Source organism: Vombatus ursinus, unplaced genomic scaffold (genome assembly GCF_900497805.2).
Source record: "Vombatus ursinus unplaced genomic scaffold, bare-nosed wombat genome assembly UNPS02014772.1, whole genome shotgun sequence".
Classification (NCBI taxonomy): Eukaryota; Metazoa; Chordata; class Mammalia; order Diprotodontia; family Vombatidae; genus Vombatus; species Vombatus ursinus.
Window position 1 is genome coordinate 1,426,987 of NW_020954550.1, and position 27,120 is coordinate 1,454,106.

Genomic DNA, 27,120 nt, shown 5'->3' on the forward strand with positions numbered 1-27,120 from the left:
AAAATCATTGTCCCTACGTAGTCTAATAGATGGCAACACTCAGTGTGTTTCTACATATGCGTGTATCGCTGGCACATGTTTTTCCACATGTGTAAGGTTGCTTTGAAGGTTATATTCTTAGTCACATATCTGTGAGTAAAAATTCCCCAGTTTACATACACTGTTAGGAAAGCACAGTTAGCAAATTGTGTTTTGCAACTTTCATATAGTGGAATGAATGTAGAATGTGGAGTCAGAGGACTTGTTTCTGCTGCTTGTACTGTCCGTATGATGTCAAGAAAGTTACCTAAGTCACTCTGATTTTGTTTCCTCACCTTTAAAATGAAGGGGTGAAAAGACCAAGAAGCCATTTTTTTTTGTTTTGGTTTTTTTTTTCCCAATAAGCATTTATTAAGCATCTGTTATGTGCCAGGCATTGCACTAGGCATCAGTTGGGGATTTTTATTGTTGTTGTTGTTTAGTCATTTCATTTATATTCGACTCTTTGTGATCACGAATCAGACTCTCAGATTCATTTGCTTTTGCTGTTGTTCAGTTGTTTTCCCATTTGGGATTTTCTTGGCAGAGATACTGAAGTGGTTGCCATTTCCTTTTCCAGATCATTTTTTACAGATAAGAAAGCTGAGGCAAACAGGGTGAAGTGACTTGCCCAGGATCACACAGCTATTAAATGTCTGAGGTCAGATTTGAACTCAGGAAGGATCTTCTTGACTCTAAGCCCTGTGTTCTATTTACTGTGCCACTTAGCTGCCCCCCTCAAATGTGGATACAAAAACAGAAATGACACAATTCCTGCTCTCAAGGAGATTACTTGCCCTTGGGGTAGATAACATGTATACATATTTACAAGATAAATGGGATAGGAACAGGATCTATGATTTTACTGGCATCCATAACTTCTAAATGTGGATATTCCCTCTACCATTGCAGATCAGCAAATAATAGGCAACATATAGCTGTAGAGAGTTGTTAACAGAAATTTAGTATTTCCTTTAGTTACTTAAAAACATTATTCCGAGAAGTCCACAGACATCACCAGCTTACCAAAGGCGTCTATAACACAAAAAAGGTTAACATTGTCCTCTCTTAAGTTACCAAGGAAGTGTCCTAGGGATCTATGCTTCTTGGCCCTAAGCCAAGAGATGAAACAAATAATGTATGCTTATCTAATTGCAATATAAAGCAAGCCTGAGAGGAATAACTTCCACATTGGGTTTAGAGTCAGGATTTGAAAAGATCTCAATAGACTAGAACTCTAGGGAAAACCAAATCAGAAGAAATTTAATATGGGTACAATGTAAAGTCTTAAGCTTGAATTAAAAAAATCAGTTTTATAAGTAAGTTTAAGATGAGGGAAATGTACCCAGATAACAGTTGATTTGGAAGTTTTAGCGTATTGCAAGCTTAATGTGGGGCGGTTCGATGGCACCATAGTGCACAGAGCTGTGTGCCTGGAATCAGGAGTTCAAATTTGGCCTCAGACACTGACCCTGAGCAAGTCACTTAACCCTCTTTGCCTCAGTTTCCTCACCTGTCAAATGAACTGGAGAAGGAAATGGCAAACCACTCCAGTGTTTCTGCCAAGAAAATCCTGGGGTCACAGAGTCGGACACGACTGGAAAATAACTGAACAACAAAAACAGCAAGCTTAATATGAGTAAACATTGTGATATGGCAGCTAAGAAGGCACATATAATCTCATGGGTAATTCAGAAAGGCATACTCTAAGTCTAGGGAGATGATGCTCTGCCTGCTCATGCCACATTTGTGGCATCGTATTCGGTTTTAAGTACTGCATTTTAGGAAAGATTGATAAGCCATTGAGTGTCTAGTGGAGGAGTGATCAGGATGTGAGCTCATGCCATATAGGGATTGATTGATGGAAATGGAGATGTTTTCCCAGGACAAGTCTTAGGAATATGAGAGCTGTCATCTCATATTTGGACCGTTGTCATGTGGAAGAGAGAGTAAATAAACATTCTCTGTTTGGCTCAAAGGAAAGACCTAGGAACAATGATTAAAATTGCAAAGAGGCAAATGTAAACTTTGATGTAAGGGGCAAATTCCTAAAAATCAAAGCTATCCAGAAGTGATAAGACCTACCTCAGGAAACAATGAACCTCACCTCCTTGGGGGTCTTCAAGCAAAGACTGAGTGACCACTTGACCAATGTGTTGTTCAAAGGCATTATTGCTAAGGGCTTGGGCTGTGCAAGATGGTACATGAGATTCCTTTCACCTCTCAGATTTTGTGATTCTGTGTGTGTGTGTGTCTGTGTGTGTCTGTGTATACACTTAGAGGGTTCACCTGTTGTGTCCATCAGGTTTCTCTATCTATTGGTATATAAAATGGTGAGTAGGGGAAAAGATTTATTTAACTAACACCTCCTTGATGGTCTATAGTAGGGTGGGGTTGTGAAATCCACCAGGATTGCCTACAGCACTAATAAAAATTGGTCTCTTGAAAGCTTTACTGTGGCTATTTCTGAGAGAGTCTGTCTCTGTCTCTGTCTCTGTCTCTTTTAGTTTCTCTGTATCTGTCTGCCTTTGTCTCTGTCTCTCTCTCTCCATTGTAATGGAATCTCTAGTGAAAAGAATGATGTCCCTATTTTTGCTTATCATTACAAAGGGAGACTTAAACAATGCTTTGTTTGGAGGACACAAATGATGTTCTTCCATGAAACACCCTCCCTGTTAGTCTTGAGTCTTTCTCTGCTTCCCTCTGGTTCTATTTGGAACTGTCAATGTCTCTCTTCCTTTAATTGACCATGATATAAAATGGGAGGAAGGGGACAGAATAAAATTAGCTTTATTATGTTTAATTTTATTTTCTCTGGCAATTATTTTTTAAAATAGGCACATGAAATTTTATTTTTCCCTCCAAAAGATACAAATACTCAATACCACTAAGAGTAAATTAAAACAATTAGAAGGTTTCACCTCATACCCACTAAACGAGCAAAGATGATGATAGAAATTGTCAGCATTGTTGTTGTTCATTCTTCATTCTTTTTTTTTAATAAATTTTTTATTATTTTATTTTTAACATGTGTTTTTAAAGCTTTGGGTTGCAAATTTTCTCCCTTCCTCCCTCCCCACCCACCCTCATTGAAAAGGCAAGCATCTCCGTACAGGTTATAGATGTGTAGTCATGCAAAACATTTCCATAGTAGTCCTGTTGTGAAAAACTAAGTATATTTCCCTTCATCCTATCCTATCCCCCATTTATTCTACTCTCTCTTTTGACCCTGTCCCTCCTCAGGAGTGTTTGCTTCGAATTATCCCCTCCCCCAATCTGCCCTCCCCTCTATCAACCCCCTGCTCTCTTGTCCCATTCCCCCTTATTTTCCTGTAGGGTAAAATAGATTTCCATACCCCCTTGTGTATGTTATTCCCTCCTTAAGCCAAATCCTATGAGAATAAGATTCACTCATTCCCTCTCACCTTCCCCCATTTCCCCTCCACTGTAAAAGCCTTTTCTTGTCTGTTTCTTGTGCGATATTTTACCTTATTCTACTTCTCCCTTTCTCCTTCTCCCAGTATAATCCTCTCTCACCCCTTAATTTTATTTTCCAGATATCACTCCTTCATCTTCAACTCACCCTGTGCCCTCTATCTAACTATCTATATATACATATAATTTTTTCCCTCCCACTACCCTAATACTTACAAAGGACTCATGAGTTACAAATATCATCTTTCCCTACAGGAATGTAAACAGTTCAACCTTAATAAGTCTCTTATGATTTCTCTTTCCTGTTTATGTCTTCCATATTTCACTTAAGTCTTGTATTTGAAGGTCACATTTTCTATTCGGCTCTGGTCTTTTTCACAGGAGTGTTTGAAAGTCCCCTATTTCATTGAATGACCATTTTTTACCCTGAAGGATTATACTCAGTTTTACTGGGTAGGTGATTCTAGGTTGTAGTCCTAACTCCTTTGCCCTTCAGAATATCATACTCCATGCCCTCCGGACCCTTAATGTAGAAGCTGCTAAATCTTGTGTTATCCTGATTGTGTTTCCATAGTACTTGAATTGTTTCCTTCTGGCTGCTTGCAATATCTTCTCCTTGACCTGGGAATTCTGGAATTTGGCTAAAACATTCCTAGGAGTTTTCCTTTGGGGATCTCTTTCAGGAGGTGATCGGTGGATTCTTTCAATTTCTATTTTGCCCTCTGGTTCTAAAATATCAGGGCAGTTTTCCTTGATGATTTCTTGAAAGACGATGTATTAGGCTCTTTTTTTGATCATGGCTTTCAGGTAGTCAAATAATTTTGAAGTTCTCTCTCCTGCATCTATTTTCTAGGTCAGTTTTTTCAATGAGATATTTCACATCCTCTTCTATTTTTTAATTCCTTTGGATTAGTGTTACAGTGCCGTGATTTTTGAAATTGTCCCTAGTTTCTAATTTCTCCATTCTAATTTTTAAGGAAGTATTTTCTTCAGTAAGCTTTTGGACTTCCTTTTCCATTTGTCCAATTTTGCTTTTTAGGGCATTCTTCTCCTCATTGGCTTTTTGGACCTCTTTTGCCATTTGGGTTATGCTGTTTTTTAAGGTGTTATTTTCTTCAGTATTTTTTTGGGTCTCCTTTAGCATCACTTTCAGTTTTTCCTCTACTTCTCTTACTTGCTTCTCAGAATCCTTTTTGAGCTCTACCATGGCCTGGGACCAATTCATATTTTTCTTGGAGGCTTTGGATGTAGGAGCTTTGGCTTTGTTTTCTTCTAGTTGTATGTTTTGATCTTCTTTGTCATCAAAGTAAGATAATATAGTCTGACTACTCTTTTTGTGCTGGTTGCTCATGATCTCAGCCAATTACTTGAGTTATAGACTCTTTGTTAAGGTAGGAGTCTGTTTCCAGTGTGGAGAATGTACTGTCCCAAGCTTCAGGGGTTTTGTGCAGCTGTTTTCAGAGATACTTCTAGAGACCTATAAATTTTCAGTTCTTCCAAGGTGCTATGATGAAGGGAGAGGTGTTTACTCCTTTCCTGGCCTGTGCTCTGGTCTATGAGCACTCTTTTCTTCTTAGAACTGTGAGGAGGATTTCCTCTCCACAGTCACTATAAGCTCCATCATGCCAGCGCTCCTCCTCGCCCCAGGACCAATACCCAGAACTGTGACCCAGATCCAAGCATGGGCAAAGCAAGAGAATCCTGCACCAGCAGAGAGATCCCTGCAATCCCCCTCTGATCAGCCACTCAATTACCCCTCAGTGTGTGGGCCAGAAGCTCAGGAAGCAGCTGGATCCTGTGCTCCTCTCTCACCACTGCAGTCACAGACTTTTCCCGCTGACCTAAGTTGTCTTTGGCATCCTCTGAGGCCTGCTCTGGGATCTCTGCGGCCTGTGCGCCCACCCTGAACTGTGCTCCTCTCCCAGCCCGGCATGATATACCTTTCTGATCAACCATCCAGGCTGTCTTTTTGTGGGTTCTGCTGCTTTAGAATTTGTTTAGAGCCATTTTTTACAGGTATTTGGGGGGGTTTGGGGGAGAGCTCAAGCAAGTCACTGCTTTTACTCTGCCATCTTGGCTCCGCACCCTCATTCTTCATTCTTGAAGAGGACCAATGACATCAGGAGAGTGATGCCTTGACTCGCAAGTGATTCGGATTTAAGTGAGGCAAAGCTGTACAAAGTCATCAGTCCCACTCTCTCCTCCAAAGTCATCAGAGGATGGACAGTGGCCCAAGAGGTAGTGGGAGACCTTGGCCTTTTTAAACTAAGGTCTTTCCCCACCTGTTTTCTGACTGAGTTGAAGAGGGTGTGGAAAGACAGGCACACAAATGATTGCTGATGGAAATTGTGAATTGGTCTCATCATTTTATAAAATGGTTTGGAATTATGTAGCAAAAAAAGTTACTAATCTGTTCATCCCCTTTAACCCAGTGACATTGCTACTAGGCATTTATTCAAGGAGATCAAAGACAAAAAAAAGTCTCAAATATGCCAAAATATCTATAGTTTCAGTTTCAGTGGTGGCAAAAAACAAAACAAAACAAAGTGGGTGACCATTGACTGGGAGGGATGGTAAAACAAATTGTATTATATGATTTTAATAAAATATTTATCTCCTAGAAGAAACAGCAAATGTGAGGAATTCAGAGAAAATTTCATATGAATTGAGTCAGAATGAAGAAAGCAGATGGAAGAAATAATAGTAACAGTGACCAAATAATGTATATGAGGCATTAAACTAAAAGGCAGCTGACCTAAGACTAAATGTAATTACCATTATTCCTCCAAAGTATAGAACTCATCCTGTCAAGTATCTGTGAGAGTCTGACTTGAGAAATGAGGGATTGGTCATAGAAATGAAGAGTCACCAGGCTGCCTAGGGAGGGGGCAAACTGGTCCAGGTCTGAAAAATGGATCAGGATAAACTTTCCAGTACTGCTCAGTTTAAGAACAGAGCTGTGAGGGGCTGCTATGCTTCCAGCTTGGGTGAGATAGGGAGAACCTGTCCTTCCACCTGCCTCACCCAACCTCACAGGGTTGTTGTAAAGATCAAATGAGATAATATTTGTAAAGTACCTAGAATGTTGCCTGGCACATAGTAGGCACTAAATAAATGCCTCTCTTCCTTCCTCTCTTCTATGTCCTACCCACACCCTTCTCTCCCCACCAAATTCATTACTGAACACAGTTGAGGAAACCCACCCTCCCTCCTAGTAATTCTCGTACTCATACTCCTCAAGTCAGTGACTGTCAATAGGGAGGGGGGAGATCCTTTTGATTCATAGCACTTGCTGATTATTTACATTGTAAAGCAAAGGAAATCTGAGCCAGCATCTTTAGATGTCAATATTTGAAGATCCTCATGAAATAAAAGCTGTCTAATGATTGATACCCATATTTTAAAATGGGTAATACTGCTCATAATCTTCCATCATCCTTCTAAGATTTTAGAAATGAGTTTCTGTTCTAAATTTGTGCTGCCTTTGCCTATCATCTCTTTTGCTTGGCAAGTAGATCAAGTGCTGACTGAAAAGGACACTTAATTAATTAATCTCTAATTAATTCTGTTTGTGTATAGTCATTTTGGTGTCCTATTCCTTTTCCCATTAGATTGTGAACACTTGGAGGTTCAAGATTCTTTTTGTCTTTCTTTTAATCCTCAGTTTTTAGCCTAGTGCCTGGCATACAGAAGGTGCTTAATAAATATTTATTAAATATTAATATTTATTGACTTGAAAAAAAAAAGCAAAGATCCTCATTACTTGAGCCCTGGTTTTCTCAATCTTGAATGGCTCCTATAAGCATGCCTTTTGGACAGATGTGTTCTGTGTGTCTTCTCTCTTTCTTCCTGGTATCTTCCCTGCCTAGTCACTCCAGACCCCTAAGGCACTGAAGTTCTGATTAGCTGGAAGGCTTTAAAACAAAGTGATTTCTAAGAAAAGGAACTTTTTTTTTTTAAGTGGTTTCTGTAGGGTGGCATTTGAGTTAGTTGGCACACAGAAGTTCCAGAGATTTGTGTGCCAGGTGCTCTTTGCTTTGATTGGGGCTGGGGACAGATTCTCAAAGAGGTCTTTTAACTTTGGGGAATTCAGGTGCTGAGTCAACAAGCATCTTGTTTGATCTGGGAGTTGAGACAGCAAGCCCTAAATCTATCTTGGAAATATTTTGTTTGCTGGTTTTTTTTCCCCCAGCAGAGTTTACTTATTAAGATACATGTGATCTCCAAAGAATTGCAACAGATTACAGTTTAAAAAAAAAAAAAAGCTTCTCTGCTGCCACCTTGTGAAATGGTTTAGCAGCTTTTACTTCACGGTGAAAGTTCAACATAATTTAATGAGAGGGTCCAGGATGAAAGGTGACCAGCTCTGTGAAGCCAAGGCATAGTAAATTTGACCTGGGTTCAAATCCTAACTCAGATATAGACTTAGTTGTATGGTCTTCAGCCACTCTTGGCTTCACTTACCTCATCTGTATAATGGATATAACAATAGCTCCTTCCTCACAGGGTTTTTGGGAGGAAAAATGAAAAAATATATATAAAACATTTTGGAAACATTTAATATATATCTTCAAGGTATATATATGGCTATATTTGTAGCATATATAATATAGTTATAGATTTATATATGACTGTGTATATAGCTTAAAGATACAGAAATGTTAGGTGCTGATATTGTTATTTTGTCACTTGAGTACAATTGGGTTTTATCTTTAGAGATTCTGGCATAATTGTGAAATTGTAATTCTTACACTGGTTCGTTATGCACCTAGTCTACTTAAGTGTTTCATGACAGCGACAATGATTTCCTGCTCTTTTTCAGTTGATTATGAATCTGAGAGGCACAATTAGGTGGTGCCAGTGGATAGAATACTGGACCCAGTCAGGAAGACCTGAGTTCAAATCCAGTCTCAGATACTTACTAGCTGTGTGACCCTGGGCAAGTCACTTAACCCTGTTTGCCCCAGTTTCCTGAGGCAAATGAGCTGGAGAAGGAAATGGCAAAACACTCCAGTATCTTTGCCAAGAAAATTCCAAATGGGGTCACAGAGAGTCGGACATGACTGAAAATGACTGAACAACAAAAACAAATGAATCTGAGAGAAACGTATTATCATGATATGTAGATCTTAGAATCAGAGAATGTTAGAACTGGATACAATCTTAGGGATTAGGGATTTAACACTTCAAAGCATCTCAGAAATGATGTAATTCAACTCCCTTGTTTCATAGATGAGGAAATAGGCCTCCTATCAAGATAGTAAAATAATAAACGAGCATGAATTAATTATCGCCCAAATCTCTCCCTCCTGCCCCTCAGTCTTGTATTTCCAACTACCTATTGCATATTTATGCCCTGATGTCCCTTTGGTCCTTCAAATTCAACAGCTTTACAATTAATTAATCATTTTACCTTTGAGCAAGACTTAACCCCTCATTCTGTTAGTGTTACAGCCCTCTGTCACCTGGGCTTGAAGCATTGGACTGATCTTTAACCTTTTCCTCTCACTCAACCCCCACATAATTAAAAACATTTTGTATTGGTCTTTAACTGGGAAGGTATTCTGGTAGAAGATGGAACTTTAGCTGAAACTTGTAGGAAGCCAGGGATAGCAGTAGAAGTAGAAGTAGAAGGAGGAGGGAGAGAATTACAGGCATGGGAGATAGCCAATGCAAATACTTGCAGTCGAAATGGAGTATTGTGTGTTTGTACTAATAGGTGATTATTAAAAGTTTGTTAAATTGAATTTTTTGTGTTCTGTTGTCAATATTAGTTTGTTTTTTTAATCAGGGAGTACCACCTTCAAAATAACATTTTGGTTAATTGTTTATTTTTTTTAAATCATGAATAATATGGCATTTCTGTTGGAGTTGGAGAAACCACAACAGTCCTTCTCAAAAGTGCTTAGTCACACCACTGCATAACAGAAGACATGTGAAACAAAGACCTGATGACAGTTGCCTTGCCAGAAATGAATTTAATTACTTTTCTTCCCCTGAAAACATCCTCCTTTAAGACACAATCATTCCTCATACTAAGCAGAGAATGAAAAAAGTTAAATCATATATTCTTTCAAATAAAATAAAAAATAAGTAAGACCATCGAATCAGTCACAGTCCCTTACTGTACAGCTGATCCCAGACATGATATGGGAAAAGAAACATCAAGCTGGATTTCTATTCATGATGAAGGATTTGCAGAAGAGAGAACCCTGGATATCCTTCATTATGCTCTATTTTCAAGGATACTTAAATAATTCCAGTGATAATTTCTCCTCCATTTTCCTTAAGGACTGACTGAGGTAGTTGGGGGTGTAGTGATAAGAGTGTGGGACTTGGGTTTGGTGAGACCTGGCTTTAAATCCTTCCTTGGATTTGCTGTGTGACCCTGGGACCCTCCCTCTGCCTCTGGTTCATCATTTAAAAAATAGAGCTAATAATAGCACTTACCTCATAGGGTTACTACAAGCTAAGATATATAAAGTACTTTACAAAACTTAAAACACTGTATAAATGCTACTTCTTGTTGCTGTTACTGCTGCTACAGCTGCTGCTGCTGCTGCTGCTGCCACTACTATTGCTACTACTACCTTCTTTTAAAAATGAGTCTATGTCTTGCCAGATGAATATCCTAACTGTCCCTCCTCCCACCCACCCCCACAAAACTTTTGGTGTGAGATTAAGATTGTTCAGCTTTACTTCAAACTATTTCCCTTTTGTAATATGTTCTACCCAAATTGAATTAGTGGTTGTTTCAGAAACTCTATACTGCACCTCCTGCTTCTTGTATTTTCCCCAAGTCTTTTTCTGAGCCTGTAACATACTCAGTCTTTGCATCATTGCATCTCAAAGTGCTTATCCTTCTAGTTGAATGCTTAACTCCTAGCTTCCATGAAGGTTTTCCTGACCATTCCCATCACCACCATTTGTTAGTGTATTCTCTCTCTTGGTCTCTGTCTATGTGTCTTTTGCTGTCTCTGTCTCTCTATGTCTGTATCTATTTCTCTAGTCCTGTTTCTGTCTTGTCTATCTCTGTCTCTCCTCCTCCCTTCCTCCTCCCCTTCTTTTCCTCTCTTCCCTCCTCCCCTCTCCCTCCCCATTCTGACCTTCCTCCCTCTCTCCATCCTCCCCCAATAGAATGTTAAGGTCCTGGAGGAGAGGGACTGTTTTATACCTTTGTCCCCCCAGCACCTACTAAGCACACTGCCTTGAAAATAAATAGGTGCTTCTTGAATTAATGGGCTGGAGGAGAAAGGTGGGGTGGGAGAGAACCTCCTGCTCTAATCTACAATTCATGTCTGGTTGTTTTTTTTTTCCCTTTAAAAATTGTCTCCCTATTGCCACAATCACAGGATTGTTTGGAGTTCTAGGTTGAGCACCATTTTCTTAGTAATTATATTTTTAAAAATCTGCCTCTAAATGGGGGTGGAGAGAGGAAGAATGATGAGAAAGGCAGAGTAATGCTAAGAGCCTAAATTTTCAGTACCTACCGGGGCCATCTCTCCCCTACCGTCTTCTATTAAAAGCATAAACATTGTGACTTATTTTGCAGTTAGAATTGTGTGTACGGTATGGATTAACCTAGGAATGGGAATATATTTCACTGTGTTATAAATTGTTATTTAGGCCAAACTCCATGAAGAAAGTCAGACAAACAATGTTAGTCATTCTAGGAATTGACTACCTGGTGCTTGCTTTTTCTTGTTCTTTCTGGCCAGGGTTCTGTTATCTTGAAAAAAGAAAAAGCTTTGTGCTGCCAGTGGAAATTATAGCCCTGGACTTACTTTTAGCTAGTTTCGTGATACTGAAAAGTATTAGATTAAAAGTTTCAAGCTACCAACCCAAATACTTTTTTTTTTCTTGGATTGCTTTCTATTTGGAACTCATGACTGAGTAACATAATTCAAGATGGCTAATGAGGTGGCAATTTTACTTGACTAGGAGAGTTGAATATTGGCAGATTTATTTAAGTTGCTTTGGTTTAGAGAAAATAAGCAGTGGCTGGATTGATGTTTTCTGTCTGGTTGAATCCTATAGCATATCTGAGTTTAGACTGAAGCACATAAAGGTGTTTGCCCAAGCTTGCTATAGGGGAAACAATCAGGGACCTAGGTTCAAATCATGGCTGTACAACTCAATATCTTCTCTTGTCTCTACTCTGTCTTCCATGAGATCATTATCATCTCTCTGCAGATGATGGATTCATCTCCTAGATCCATCCCCAGTCCTTCTTCTGAGCCCTAGTCCTATGTCACCATATGCATATTTGACATTTTGAATTGGATGTTGGACAAGAACATCCAACTCGACATGTCTCAAAGAAAAGTCATGATCTTTTCTCTCTATTTCTGCCAAGGACACCACCAGTCTTCTAATCACCCAGATTTACAACCTTGGTGTCACCCTTGACTTCTTAATTTGACTCCATATAGCCTATCATTTGCCAACTGTGATGTATTAAAGTTTGAGAGGCTATTTTCTGGGTAATTAATCACTTTATTAATTATGCTAATGATTAGAGTAATTAATAGAAGGGGTCAGTGGCACTCTCAAATGTCAAAGACCACTCATGAAACCCACTCAGTGCCTTTGGAAGAGTGGGTATTTCTGATTGGTTAACAAGTAATGAGAGAATGAATATTATAATGAACGGTAGACCTATTCTAATGAAAGACTAGGGGAATGTGACTTTGATCATTCTTGTTCTCAGACTACCCCCAGCCTTGGGCAATCTAGACAAAGGATCTGTCCCCTTACCTCCCCTATCCTGCCCAGACTGAGCGGAACACAATCTCATTATCAGAAATGTCCTGCAGATACTGGCTTAATCTAGTAGAGAATGAAGGTATGGGAAGGGAAAAAACCCTGGATCTCCCCAATAATTTGTTATTTAGTAATTATTTCTCTCACAAATTTTATAATTTCTATCTCCAAATTTTCTCTTATATTTCTATTTTTCTCTCTCTGTAGTTACACCTCAAGGAGCCTCTTAACTGGACTCCCTACTTCATGTATCTTCCAATTTTAACCCATTCTCTACTCCATGCTGAAGTGGTTCTCATAAAGCATAAGCCTGACCATGTTACTCTCATGCTCAAAGTCCTGTGGTTCATATGAAATATAAACTTTTCATATTCTTACTCCAACCTTTTTTTCTTCTTCAGTCATTTCAGTCTTGTCTGACTCTCTATGACCCCATTTAGGGTTTTCTTGGCAAAGATATAGGAGTGGTTTGCCATTTCCTTTCTCTAGTTTATTTTACTGCCAAGGAAACTGAGGCAAATGAGGTTAGGTGACTTGTCCAGGGTCACACAGCTAGAGTGTCTGAGGCTAGGTTTGAACCCCGGTCTTCCTGACTCCAGGCCCACTGCCCTATCCGCTGAGCCACACAGCTGCCCACTACTGCTACTGGCCCCAACTACTGCTTCCCAATTTTATAATTAATTATTCTTCTTTACATGTCTTATGATCCAGCCAAACTTGTTTTTCTCATGAGACATTTTTTCTTTCCTCTTCACGCTTTTGCACTTACTGTCTGTCCATCAAGCTTCTTAGAATCTTTCATCTCCTTCAAAGTTGTATTCAGAAACCACCTTCTACATGAAGCCCTTCTCATCCCCCCCAGATGCCAATGACTCCTTCCCAAGTAACCTGTTAGTTATTTTGTAACTTTTTTACATGCTTATATATACAGAAAAGTGCCATGGTATAATGTGGACAGTGTCTTGGTCTTGGAACCAGGAAGACCTTGATTGAAATTCTTCTTGAGGCTCTTACCCACATAACTCTGTGATCCTGTGCAAGTCTGCACATCTGTAAAATGGGGGTTAGACTCAGTGGCTCTAGGGTGCTTCTTAGCTCTAAGACTATGATATGGAGACATTTTTTTCCCAAACTCCTTATGTGCACAGACTACTTTTTCTTTTTTCTTCACATCCCTAGCACCTTACCCAACGTTTGGCACATAGTTGGTGCTTGTCAATTGTTTGATTATTATATATATGGTGGCTACAAAGAGGAGAGCACCTTGGGTTTCAGAGGATGAAGGAATGAGTAAGAATATTGAGAGGTTTTGGGAGGGAGTGACAGAGGAGGGAAAAGGAGAAAATGTCTTGAGAATGAAGAGGGGTTGGGATGTGAGTGGGTGGAGTAGTAGCGAGTTTAAACAAGAAAATATGAAATAGCCATTTTTGGGAAAGTGACTGACAATAATTGGTGAAGAAAAGGATTGCCATGTATCTTTGAGGGTCTAGTTGAGTTAAGATTGCTTAAGTGTGTAGTGTACCCAGTAATTTTGTGATTTTCTTACAGCAGTAATCAGAAGACTATTTTAGAAATAGGGTTATACTGTATTGGCTGTTGAGAGCCAATTGTTATATTTTCAGCATGAGCAGTTACGCTGACATTCAGTTACAAATTAGGGTTTAATTTATTGTTTTGTCAGATGTCTAGCTTTAAGAAAGTAATGGAGAAAATTTTATGTTAATAATGTTAAAAATGTCACATTTATGTGTGTGTATATATGTACATATATGTATATATACACACACTTTTCTCCTCTCTCTCTGTGAGCTGGTTATTCAAAATTTACCAATACACAACTTCCCAGAACTATCTTAACTTTTGATACCAGGCAAAAGACTCTCGGTGAAATAGATTTACCCAACAGTTGATTGTTGGGTTTTCTTATGAGTTCTGACTTTCCTCCCTCTTCTAACTGAGAGTCTACTTCTCAGATTGTCCCTCCCCACCAAAAGTAACCAAATCTGAGCTCTTGTGTAGATCCATCTGAATTAACCCCCCCCATTTTAACAACATCTTGCTTTTAAAGTAGAATAGTTTCTATATTAGAAAATTGTCTATAAAGTCCAAGTATTTTATAGTTGTCTCTTCAGTTCTTCACAGATGGGGAGTTAAGAATTTTATTTCCATTTCAGTACAATTCTAATTCAGTACAAGGCATACAGTACGATTAGGAATCAAATTGAGCTGTTTCCCTCTTCAGCTGAGTTCATTATAGAAATACTTATTATTTGAGCCATGTTCTTTAAAATTAAGTTATTACAGAGGTCTGTACCTTTTGTTTACTCAGGAGTACATTGCATGAAGTAATTATTTGAAGCATGTTAGAGAGAATGTTTTCTGACTAGGACTGAGGTGTTGCTAGGAATACACATGTGTCTTAATATAGTGCAATAGACTAATCCCTTTACAGATGAGATGAGCATTTCATGAAAAAGGGAGCATCTGATGTGGTTTGTGATGTTAGTCACAAATATATATATATATATATATATATATATGTATATATATGTATATTTTAGAAAAAATTTTATTTTGGTAAATACTTCCCAATTACATTAAAAAAAATTTAACATTCATTTAAAAAAAAATGAGTTCTAAATTCTCTCCCCCCCAACCCTTTGAGGATGCGAGCAATATGATCAATTATACTTTGAAGTCATGCAAAACATTTCCATATCAGTCATCAACAAGTATTTATTGATCAAAATGGCCTGACCATAAGAGATTGAGCTACCCTCGTGTGGTCTTTTAAATGAATGAGCATCTCTCGGTTCCCAACGATCCTGGTCCTTGGAAATCCACACACAGATTTAAACTCTCTTGTTTATACTGCTCATAGCTCTTCTTTATTGTTTTTGTTTTTGTTTTTGGTTTTTTTAAATTGACAACCTACTAAACTAAAATCTATTACAAAAACAAATATTATAAAATACTCTGCTTTTTTTTTTTTAAAGCCTCAGTCTGACTGTTTTAGTTCAGTTGTTTTGATTGTGTCCAACTCTTTGTTGACTCTGTTTGCGGTTTTCTTAGCAAAGGTGCTAGAGTGGTTTGCCATTTCCTTCTCAGCTCATTTTACAAATGAGGAACTGAGGCAAACACTGTAAAGTGACTTGCTGAAGGTCACACAGATAGTAAGTGTCTGAGATCAGATTTGAACTCAGTAAAATGGGTCTTTCTGACTTCAGGTCTGGCACTCTATCCACTGGGCCACCTAGCTGCCCTGAGAATGATTGTTACAGGGGTTCTTAACCTGGGGTTCATATATGTCTGAGGGAATGATAAATAAATTTTGGGGGATCTATGACTCTGTTCTTTTAAAAATATTTTCTAACTATAATTCAATGTAATTAGTTTCCTATATGATATTATACATTTCATTTTATGCCTCTAAAACCATTCTGAAAAAGGGTTTACAGACTTCACCAGAATACCAAAGTGGTCTATGACACAAAGAAAAGATTAAGAAAGCTTATTTTAAAAGTTAAATGTATTTTGTAAACATATTAAAGTAATATTTTAAAAGTTATTACTTATTCCATGAAGTCAGAAATAATCATGTTTTGAGTAAAGACCTGACTAGTTAAGGTAAACAGTGAGAGAAACAGCAAATGTATATACTTTGCCTCTATTTTGCTTTAAAGCCAATTATTTTATTTTGTTTCAAATTACTCCCCATCACGTACTCAGCTTTCTACTCAAACTGGTCTACTAGGTCTTTCCTGTACATATTCCATCTTCCCTCTCCATGCCCATCTGGTTTGGCTCAGACTCCCTCCTCATCTCCCTCAGCCTCTTAGAATCCATGGTTTCTTTCCAAGCACAGCTCATGTGTCACCTTTTCCTGACACACCTCCCCCCTCTCAAATCGGTAGTAGTTTCAAAAGATATTTGTATTACTTATATACTTGGTGTTTCTCTTATCTGAGCGTATCTTAAGATAATACATTTAAAGCTGGAATGGCCCAGTCATTTCATTTTACCAGTAAGGAACATGGAACCCATCTGGGCTAAGTGACTGGCCCCAAGCTCACGCAGATAGGAAGAAGAAGAGATACAATTCAAGCCCTAGGACTCTAACTTCAAATTCAGCATCCGTATCACTACCACATTTTATTCCCCAGTAAAATCTAGTAAACTCCTGGAGGCCTAGGAAGACTGGTTTGTTTGTGTCTTTGTCTCGCACGTGGTTAATATACGTTTGTGGACATGCATTGAAATGTAACTGCTTAATTAGAGCTCTGTATATTTTCTGTGTGTTTGCTTGATGGGTGTTTATGGAAAGCTCAGTCCAGCTACTGTATCCCAAATCTACTAATACAGCCCATGGTCATGTTGTAATATCATTGATCTAGAAAAACCCATGGGAATGATGGATAAAAATAGAAGGCATCAAATGAGGGAAGAACAGTCAGTAGTTTGGGTTTTAGCTGTGATGCTCACAAATATATATTGTAAAATAGAATCAGTATAACATTACATGCATGCACACATATAAAGATCTTTATATAATTGGTGCATATGGATTGTTCCACATCTATGAACACCACCTCTTTTTTAAACAAATACCACCTCCTTTTTAAATAAAAAGGGAAAGGAAAGTGTTTCCAACTGGTTGCCTCTTTTTTTAAAAAAAACTGAAATGCTTGGAAACATGATTATTTTCATATTATATATTTGTCGACCACACCAGAAAGGATCCTGTTCTGTAATTTGTATTTTTAATTTAACGTATCATCCGTTTTCATGGAACGTACTGAGTAAGCTATTCCAGAGATAAGCTACGCACTTTGTAGAAGGTCATGGTGGTAACCCACTGATACAAGGCTAAATCCTTCAGCCTTGATGGGTTCCAAGATCAGTAACTGAATGTGCTGTCAACAAAGCGTCCACGTGCATTTCCTTAATTCGTGAGATTGATATGATTTTGACGACAGCTTTGTACCCTATCTGGGATGATGGATGGAATTGAGAGGGCAAGCTTTGTTTCATACTTGTGTGCTTCTGACTTTACACTTTTTCTTGTGCCATGAAGGGGGAAGAGTAATAAATCACTCCCTAAGCAATCTGACAAAGGTTACTTAAATCCTATCATGCACATGGTGCTGTGCTGGGGGCCTTCAGGAGGGAATGTACCGTAGTCTATATTGCTATGCTTTTGAAAAATTGCTTTGGCTGCTGAGAAGAGGGTGGATTGGAGTTGGAAGAACTTTGAGGCAAAAAGACCAACTAGAAGGCTATGGCTCTAGTCCTTGTAAGAGATGATGAGGAATGGTAGTTGTATGAATAGAGAGATTTTACATTCAATAGATGTTGTAAAGATATAAATACCAAGATTTTGCAATGAATTGGATATGCTGGGTAAGTGAGAGTGAGGAATGAAGATGACACTGAGGTTGTGACTATGGGTGGGTAACTGGGGAAATGATGATGCTGTTAGTAGAAGTAGGGAAGTTTGATATAGGGGAGGTTTGGGGAGGAAAGAGAATGAGTTTTACTTTGGATACATCAAGTTTGAGATGCTTTTTGGACATGTAGTTCAAGATGTCCTAAAGATAGTTGGTAATGTGTGATGATTATATTTCAGGAGAGAAATTAGGATTGGATGTATGTGTGTGTGTGTATATATATATATATATATATACACATACACATACATATATATACACACACACATATACATATATACACATATACACATATATACACAAATATATGCATTTACACATATACACATATACATACACACACACACATATATATACACACATACATCTGAGAATCATCTGCATTAAGATAATAATTGAACCCATGGGAGCTGCTGAGATCGCCATCTGATATAATATAGAGTGATAAGAGAAGAGGGCCTAGGACAGAGCCTTAGAGAATATGCACAATTGGTGGCCTTGATATGGTTGTAGAGTCAGCAAAAAGGACTGAGAAAGAGCAGCTGAACAGAGAAGATGGAAGACTAAGAGAGAGAAAATATAGAGAAGATAAAATATACAGGAGACGAATGTGACCAACAAATGTTGCAGAGAGGTCAAGAACAATGTGGATTGAGAAAAGACCATTGATTTTTGGCATTTAAGAACTCATTTGTAACTTAGATCAATCTCAATTGAATAATGAGTTGGGAAATCAAGTTCCAAAGCGAACATTCCAAGAAAGGAATGAGGAGAGTGGAAGTGGTGGCATCCAGTATAGATGCCTCTCCAGGAGTTTATCTAAGATGATGAGATGAGGAGCCATATGGCACAATAGCTTGACTTAGAATGGTATGAGATCAAATAGGAACATGTTAAGGATGGGGAAGACATGGTCCTGTTGGTGGGCAAACAGGGAAGGAACAAGTAAGTAGATGGGGCAAGACTGAAGATGATGATGGTGGTAACAGCAATGATAATAGCTAGTAGTTATATAGAGTCTACTGTGTGCCAGGCACTGTGCTAAGAGCTTTACAAATATTATCTGATCTGATCTTCACAAGAATTCTGGGAAGTATTATTATTATCCCCATTTTACAGTTGTGTAAATTGAGGCAAAGAGGTTAAATGGCTTGTTCAGGGCCACAGAACTAGTCCAACACTGGATTTGAGCTAAGTCTTTCCTGACTCCAGGCCCAGTGCACTAGGCACTCTGTGACCTAAATGCCCTAGATAACATGAAAGTGGGGATGATGGTGGAGTCATTCTATTAGAGAAGACTGGAGAAGTTGGCTGTGGCAAGAAGGGGTAGCTCTTTATCCAAGATTAGAAGAAAGGGACTTCAAAAGACAGAAATAAGTGGATGGAAAATGGTAGACAAAATTAGGGATGACATGAATAAAAGCAGACAGAATGAGAATGGAGAATAGGCCATTTTGACTGGAACAAAGAGGCAAGTAGTATGAGATGCCTGGAGAAGAAGCTTTGGAGGCAGGTTATGAAGGACCTTGAAAGAGATCTAGGATGTGAATTTTATATCTTATTCAATAGACACTGGATAGCTTCCAGTTGTTTTTGACTGGAGAAGTGAAGGATCAGAACAACATTCAAAAGAGTATTTGGACAGCAGTGTGAAAAGTAGGATAGAGAAGAACTGGCAGCCAGCAAACCAATTTAGAGGCCTCATTGCAGTCATGTCTGACTTTTCACAGATCCCTTGTGGGGTTTTTTTTTTTTTTGCAAAGACACTGGAGTGGTTTGCTATTTTGTTCTCCAACTCATTTTACATATGAGAAAACCAAGGCAAACAAGGTTAAGTGACTTGCCCAGGGTCACACAGCTAGTAAACGTCTGAGGCCAGATTTGAACTCAGAAAGATTCGTCTTTTTAACTCCAGGCCTAGCACTCTATCCACGGCACCTCCTAGCTGCCCCTCACAGAGAATATATAGAAGGCTAAACTAGTGTTTAAAGTCCACATGATTTGGCAACTGATTGAATGGGGGGTGGGGGGAGGAGGAAGAGAGCAAGGGAATAGCCAAGGATGACTTTAAACAGAAATTTAAGTTCCATTTTTTTTTTTTTTTTTTTGGTAAACCATTTTGCAGATGATTTCAGAAGCATTGAGGAAAGATGGCTTCTACAACTGGCCTTACTTAAAGGGGTCCTGAGCAGTGTGTTGTTCTCAAATAATAAAACATCTACCAAAGGAACACATTTTCTCTCTTTCCGGCAGCAGTTCTACTTCTTGAACATTAGTTCTCTCCAGTTTTGTGTGATACAGAACAAGATTTATTGCTTGTGATTTCCTGGATAGTAATTTGGATAGCAAATGCCTCAGTGAAACCAACTCACATGTCCTGTAATGCATGCAATAATGTAATGGAATAGGTAGTTTATCTCAAGGGATTTTTTTTTCTTTCCCACTTGATAAAATGACATATTGATATTATTTTTTCCCCTTTCTGAGCCAAATATTGGCAACATTCTTTCCCTTTTGCTGCCTCCTTTCCAAAAACTTAGATCCTAGCCTTTCACTTGTCTGAGTATAAGTCATTGATGGAGACTGCCAGCTCATTAACGTGCTGTGTCAGAGAAAGGTCGTTTGTTGGTTGACTACTTTGGGAGAAGGGACTCGGGTTAATTGTGGTTTTATTTCAATCTTAAGTGTATTTTTCATTCTTGCCACAAATTCTTGCTCCTCCATTTCTCCCTGTTGCCCAGGCTATTTAACATCTTCTCTGGCTATAGAAGAGCTTACTACCCTATTCTGACCTTGGGTCATAGACTTAACCCAATAGTTAACCAATTAAACTATGCATCATTCTCCACCTTTGTCTCCCTTGCCCCCTTGTTCTTCTGTAGTTCACATCCCACTATTCTTCAGCCTTAGATCACTGCACCATCTGCATTCTTAACTGCTGAGCACTAGATGAGGAAGTTTTATATTTGTTGTTCTTCTGTCATTTTCAGTTGAGTCTGACTCTTTGTGACCCCATTTGGGGTGTTCTTGGAAAAGATACAGGAATGGTTTGCCATTTCCTTTTCCAGTTCATTTTACAGATGAGGAAACTAAGGCAAACTGGGGTAAGTGACTTGTCCACGGTCACACAGCTGGGAAGTGTCTAAGGCCAGGTTTGAACTCGGTAAAATGAGACTTCCTGACTCCAGGCCCTTCACTCTATCCACTTTACCACCTAGCTGCCCCAAGTTATGCATACATACCACTATTCCAAATTGTTTTTACATCATCTTCATCCTCCAAGATATCCATCTCCTAAGTCCCTCCCCAAGAGCCATCTCTGATAACAAAGAATAAAAAGGAGTAAAAAATGCCCACTTCAGCAAACTAACAAACAACAATAGCCACGTTTAATATTATAGCCATAATCTCCCACCTCTGCAAAGAAGGGAGTAAGGTACATAAATCCTCAATCTCTTTTTTGGGGCCAAATTTAGTTATTATTATTTCACAGCATTGTTTTCATTTTTTTGTTCTTTACATTTATAGTTTTCTAATCATTGTGTCTATTGTTTTTCTGGTTTTGCTTACTTCAGTTCATATGAGTCTCTCTATGTTTCTGAGTGTTCATTATATTCTTTTTTTCTTTCAGTATAGTAATTTTCTTTGACTTTTATGCACTATAATTCATCTAGCCATTCTCCACTTAATTGGTGGTTCAGTAGAAAAAGTGCTAGCTTTGGAGTCAAAGGACCTGGGTATAAATCTACCTACTTCCCTAGGTGACCTTGGGGAAGTCACTTAACCTCTCTCTTTGGGCTTATGTTTCCTTATGTTAAAATGAAGGGATTGGACTAGATGATCCAAGGTTTCTTTTAGTTCTAAATTTGTAATCTGCTTTGTTTCAAGTTCTTTGTTACTATACAAAATGCTCCTATAAATATTTTGGTGTATAGTGGGCCTTCCCTTTTATCATTGGCCTTGTTGGGATATATGCTCAGCTGGAGGTTCTCTGAGTCAAAGGGTATATGGACATTTTTGTCATTTTCTCAGCATACTTCTCAATAGCTTTCCAGAATTGGTTTTTCAGCTCCACGAACAGTGTATTAGGGTGCTTGTCTTTCCACACTGTTTTATTCATCTGTGATTAACTCTCTTGCCCATTCTCAGCAGATTTTCTGATTCTTTCCTCAAGTTCCCAGTCATAGTTTAAATCCTTTCATTCAGTAGATATCCTTTACTGAGAAAACTTTTAAAAATTATTTTTTATTTTATTTGAGAACCACATTCTTTCCCTCTCACCTACCCCCCTGTCCCCACCAGTTGAGAAAACAAAACAGACAAAACCCCTATTACAAACATAAATAGTCAAAGAAATCAAATTCCCACGTTGGCCATGTTAATGTATGTATATATAAGTGTGTGTGTGTGTGTGTGTGTGTGCGCGTGCACACATGCGCGCACTCTGAGTACATCATCTCTTTATTGGGAGGTAGGTAGCAATTAATTTGAGCTCTCTGGAATAGTGATCAGTTACTGTGCTCAGAGTTCCTAAACCTTTCAAATTTGTTTGTCTTTACAGCATTACTATTATGGTATAAATTATTCTCCAGATTCTAATCATTTCACTCTGCATCAGTTCATATAAGTCGTACCACATTTCTCTGAAACCACTACCTTTTTTAAAATAGCAAAATAAATATTGTTCCATATCACACTCACACACACACATTCAGCTATTCTTCAATTGATAGGCACACTCTCATTTTCCAATTTTTTTGCCACGGAGAAAAAAGTTGCTATAAATATTTTTGTACATTTAAATCTTTTTCTTCTTTCTTTGATCTCTTTGGAGAATAGACATACTAGTGGTGTTATTAGATCTATTTCTGTTGCTTTTAGACTTAACCAGCCATCTTGTAGAACTGAGTTGCAATTTTTATTTTTTATTTAATAGCTTATGTTCCCTGTTTTTTACTTAAAGAGTAAAAAATAGCATTATTTTCTATTTCTTTCTCACAATTACAGGAGAAAACAACAAAATTCAATACTTTGTAATATTTAAACATAAAAATAATTTTTGTTTCTTCATTGAACTCTCCTGACTCCATTGGGGCAAAAAAGATCCCAAGCTAAAATGAGGAGTATTGTTGATTTGAATGGAAAAATTCAAGTATTAGTCCTAGGGCATGCTTTGGGAGCAAGTTTAAGGGGGCAGAATAATTGCAAAGATATGAGGGGGATGAATAATACTTGCTTATAGGATCATAGGATTTAGAACTGGAAGGGACTTTAGAAATAATATAGACTAACCCCCTCATATTGTATTTTATATTCCTCATTTCTTAGGAAACTGAGACCCAGAAAAGTTAAGTGTCTTGCCCATTATTCATAAAGTAAGGGTCAGAGTTGTGACATGAACCCAGGTCCCTTGATTTCAAATCTAGCACTCTCTTTACTACACTACATAATCAATGGATTGTTTTAAATAAATTTCAAATATATTTTTATTGTATACTTAAAGGAACTGACTTTACTCTCCAAGTATTAGTTTTATTTTCTATTTTGAAGTTGCCTATATTGCAATTAATATGCATGCTCCAAACATATTACTGGGGAAGTGGATAACTTTATGATGTGCTAGCCAAAGGAAGAAAAACCATTCTTTGGGAAAATTTTCCTTTGGATAGCATTTTGATATCACAGATTTAGAATTGTAAGGGACCTCAAAGATCATTTCATCCAACCCAATAATTTTATAGCCAAGAAAGCATCAAAATTGATGTGGTCTTTTAATGTCTTGCTTTTCAGTGAGTACTGTTTTTACAGTCTCCACAACAAGCAAGGTTATATACCCATTATATTGGTGGTAACACTTGTGGATTGTTTCATCCAGTTCTAGACTACAGATTTAAGGAGGGTATTGATAGTAGAGCATGCTGGTGATGTTAGAGAGCATCCAGAATCAGCCAACTGCAATAGGAAAGAGCTTTGAAATAAAACCATATGGGGATCATTTGAAAGAATAAAGAAAAGAATAAATAGAGAGAAAAGTACAGCTGTCTTCAAATATTTGAATGTCTTGTGTGGAAACCAAAGGAGACTTACTGTTGGGTGGTCCAAGAAGGCACAACCAAGAACGTTAGACAGAGAAGCAAAGGAGAAAATTTAGGTTTGATTTATGAAAATACTTCTTAACAATCCATGGGATCTAAAAGTGGAAAGGGCTGTTTCAGTTTGGAGGAGGTTCCCTGTCCCAGGAGGGCTTAAAGTGAAGGCTGGATAACCACTTATCAGGTTATTGTAGAGGATATTCCTATCCAGATACAGTTTGGACTAGAGACCTCTGAGTTCTCTTCTAACTCTGAGGTTCTCTAATACTTGAATCCATTCCATTTGAAGAAATATCCAGGAACAGGCACCCCAGTGCAGTTAAAAGAGCACCTCAGAGACCCTGGATTCCAAACATGGCCTCACTCTTTATCACTTGCATGACCTTGAGCAAGTAGTCCCTTCACCTCTCTAGGATTCCATTTCCACGTGTGTAAAATGAAGAACTTGGATTAGATGATGTCTAAAGTGCCCTTTCAACTCAAAACCTTTGACTTTATCAATAATTTTCCTTTTTAACTACCCTCAATGGACATTCAATAACTTTTGGCCTTCCACACAAGTGAGTCATGAATGATGATGTCCTTGGGTACATAGTAGCCTCTGTGCCCTATTTTCTTTTCTTTTGAGTTCCACAATGATTATTCAGTAACAAATAATCATAGTTGACATTTGTATAGCACTGTGTAATTTCTACAGCAATTTCTGTATGTTAATTTATCTTTACAACAATGAAGAATGCTTTACCCCATAAAGTGGGTGGAGCAAGTATCATTGTCACCATTTTACAGATGAGGAAAAAGACTCGGAGACCTGCTGCCACGTGGCTAGTAAGCATCAGAGCTGGGATGTGACTTCAAATCCAGTGTTATTTCCAATGCCTTATTTAAGAATACAAGTTCCACTCTACCATTTTAAAAAATAATCCCGCTATGAGACTGTCCTTTTCTAAATGTTCAGCTTAGATTCGTGCAACCCTAGATGTGGAAATGTTTTGTGGGTTCTTCTGCTTCAAGTATATCCCCTTAGTAACAAAGTGGATTTATGCTGTTCTTTAGTCAAGTCTTAGGCCTACCCTGCAAAGGCAACCTGGCCTTTTCCTTCTGTAGAACAAACACTCACATGGAGCTAGGGTTGATATCAGTGTGTGGGGGTGGAGTGGGAGTGGAGAGACAGACAGACAGAGACAGATAGATGGACATGGAGAGAGATAAGGAAATTTCATTGTTTTGTGGTTTTCCCTGCCTATATTCTTAACCCCTGCCTCAGCCAAAATCTCTTCCAGGCTGCTCATTACCCTGATGATATTATATATCTTAGCCTAGACCTTTTTTATGCCCAAATGCCATAAAATACGGGCTTCTCCATTTTCCAAAAGTCATCTTCCTGGAATAATCTCGAGTCTCTTGTATTTGCAGGTGGATGGAAGTCTGTCTAGTTGAAGAGCTGCCACCAACCACTGAACTGGAGGAAGGACTAAGAAATGGAGTTTACCTTGCAAAACTGGCCAAGTTCTTTGCCCCTAAAATGGTCTCCGATAAAAAGATCTACGATGTGGAACAAACACGCTATAAGGTAGCTGACTGGCTTTGGCTTCCCACTAAAACCCAGCATCTTGTTCCCTTCACTGCTTTTACCTTGTTGGTGTTCCTGAGGAGATTTTAGGGAAGGGGGGAGGACAAGGCCCTCGAACCAGCTCCCGGAATTTGAAGTTTTGGGACTCTTAACAGTAATTTCCTTAGGCAGCAGTAGTTTCTGGTAGAATTATTTGGAACTCTGATATTTGGGGCTTTCTTTACTCTCTTTTCATATCCCTCTCCCTTCTAATGTCACCTCTATGCTCTCCTTCATACTCTGCTTCAGTCATTTGTGAATTTTATTGGTACCAGTAAAGAAAGGCACTTGTTCTCCTTCTGCTTTCATTACAACAAAATTTATTTCTAATTTCTCATGTTTCCATTAAGGTTTTAAGTCCCCAGCTGGGACTTGAACTTGTGGCCCTAAAAGAACCAGTGCCAGTGTATTAAAATGATTAGAAATTGGCCACAGATGAGTGTGAGGCAGGCTTTCTGTTACATTTGGTGTTTAAAGAGAGGCATGCTGTTGCTTTTTACGTGCAGTGAGCATAAGGAATTACGTGTTTCATAACTAATTTTGTGAGGACTCTGAAGTGAAAGGCTGCTTTTGTCTTTCAGTGCATCCTTTGAATTCTAGAGGAATTCTTGGATGTGGCGGTATCTGGGAGCAGGGGAATAAGCAAACTACAAATAAACATCAACTCAAAAATCTGCCGAAATGTATTAGGTGACTATTATGTGGCAAATAACTGAGGGCTACATAGGTGAAAAAAAAGATACTGTCTTTGGCTACAGGGAGTGCAGTCTAAGAAGTGAGATGTACATGAGATAATGTGATCAGGGCACAGGAAAGATCTGGAAAAATGTTTATAAGAATATTTGAGGACAGAGACATCACTTTGAACTGAGGAAAGGAAGAAGGCCTCACTTGGGCCTAGAAAGGAGAAGAAACAGAATCTCCGTGTGTGGGAAAGGTGGAGGAAATCAACTCCAGGCAAGGGGAATAGCCTGCATGAATGTGGCAGGTGGGGAAAATGATGAACAAAGGCAGGGATCAATGAGTCTTGGAGAATGCAGGAAGGAGGAATATTGTGAAAGAAAGGTGGGAAGGAAGCTTGGAAGTGAATTGTGGAGGGCCTTAAATGCCAAAGGTTTGTAAAACACTCTCTAAAATAAGTAGTCTTAAAATGAGGAATTAAAAATATGGAACATGCCATATCTTTTATTTTAAAAAGAAATTATTAATTTAACAGTTTTTATTCCTATGAAGCTAATCTCAGATGGCCGAGTCCTTATTTCTCTAGTATTTGAATTTAGTTGCTTAAATCAGAATGTGTCAGATCCCAAACTGAATTCGTCATCTTTCCCTCCATGACAGTCAGGTTTTTTTCTTTTCTGATTTCTCTGTCTCTCCTGATGGCATTATCATTTTCCCAGCTGCTCATCTTTCACTAGGCCATAGATTTAAATCTGAAAAGGGCAATAGAGGCCATAGATAAAAGGACCATAGTGATCATCTGATCTAACTCCCTCATTTTTCAGATGAGGAAACTGAGGTTTAAAGAAGTTAATTGGGGGCAGCTAGGTTGCACAGTGGAGAGAGCACTGGCCTGGAGTCAGGAGGACTTGAGTTCAAATGTGGCCTCACACACTTGACACTAGCTGTGTGATCCTGATCAAGTTACTTAACCTTGATTGCCTTGCCCAAAAAAAAAAAGTTAATTGACTAGCTTATAGTCACACAGGTGGTATCACAGGCTGAATTTGGACCCAGGTCTTCCTGTATCTAA

General features: G+C 38.4%; 1 protein-coding gene across 1 annotated transcript in view; it reads left to right on the forward strand.

The window, feature by feature from the left end:
* The window catches only part of IQGAP2 (IQ motif containing GTPase activating protein 2), a 340,576-nt gene that overhangs the window by 147,200 nt on the left and 166,256 nt on the right, over window positions 1-27,120 (forward strand). The window contains exon 3 of the mRNA XM_027863404.1: window positions 25,172-25,328. Within this exon, the coding sequence (XP_027719205.1) occupies window positions 25,172-25,328 (157 nt within the window). The remainder of the gene's footprint in view (window positions 1-25,171; window positions 25,329-27,120) is intronic.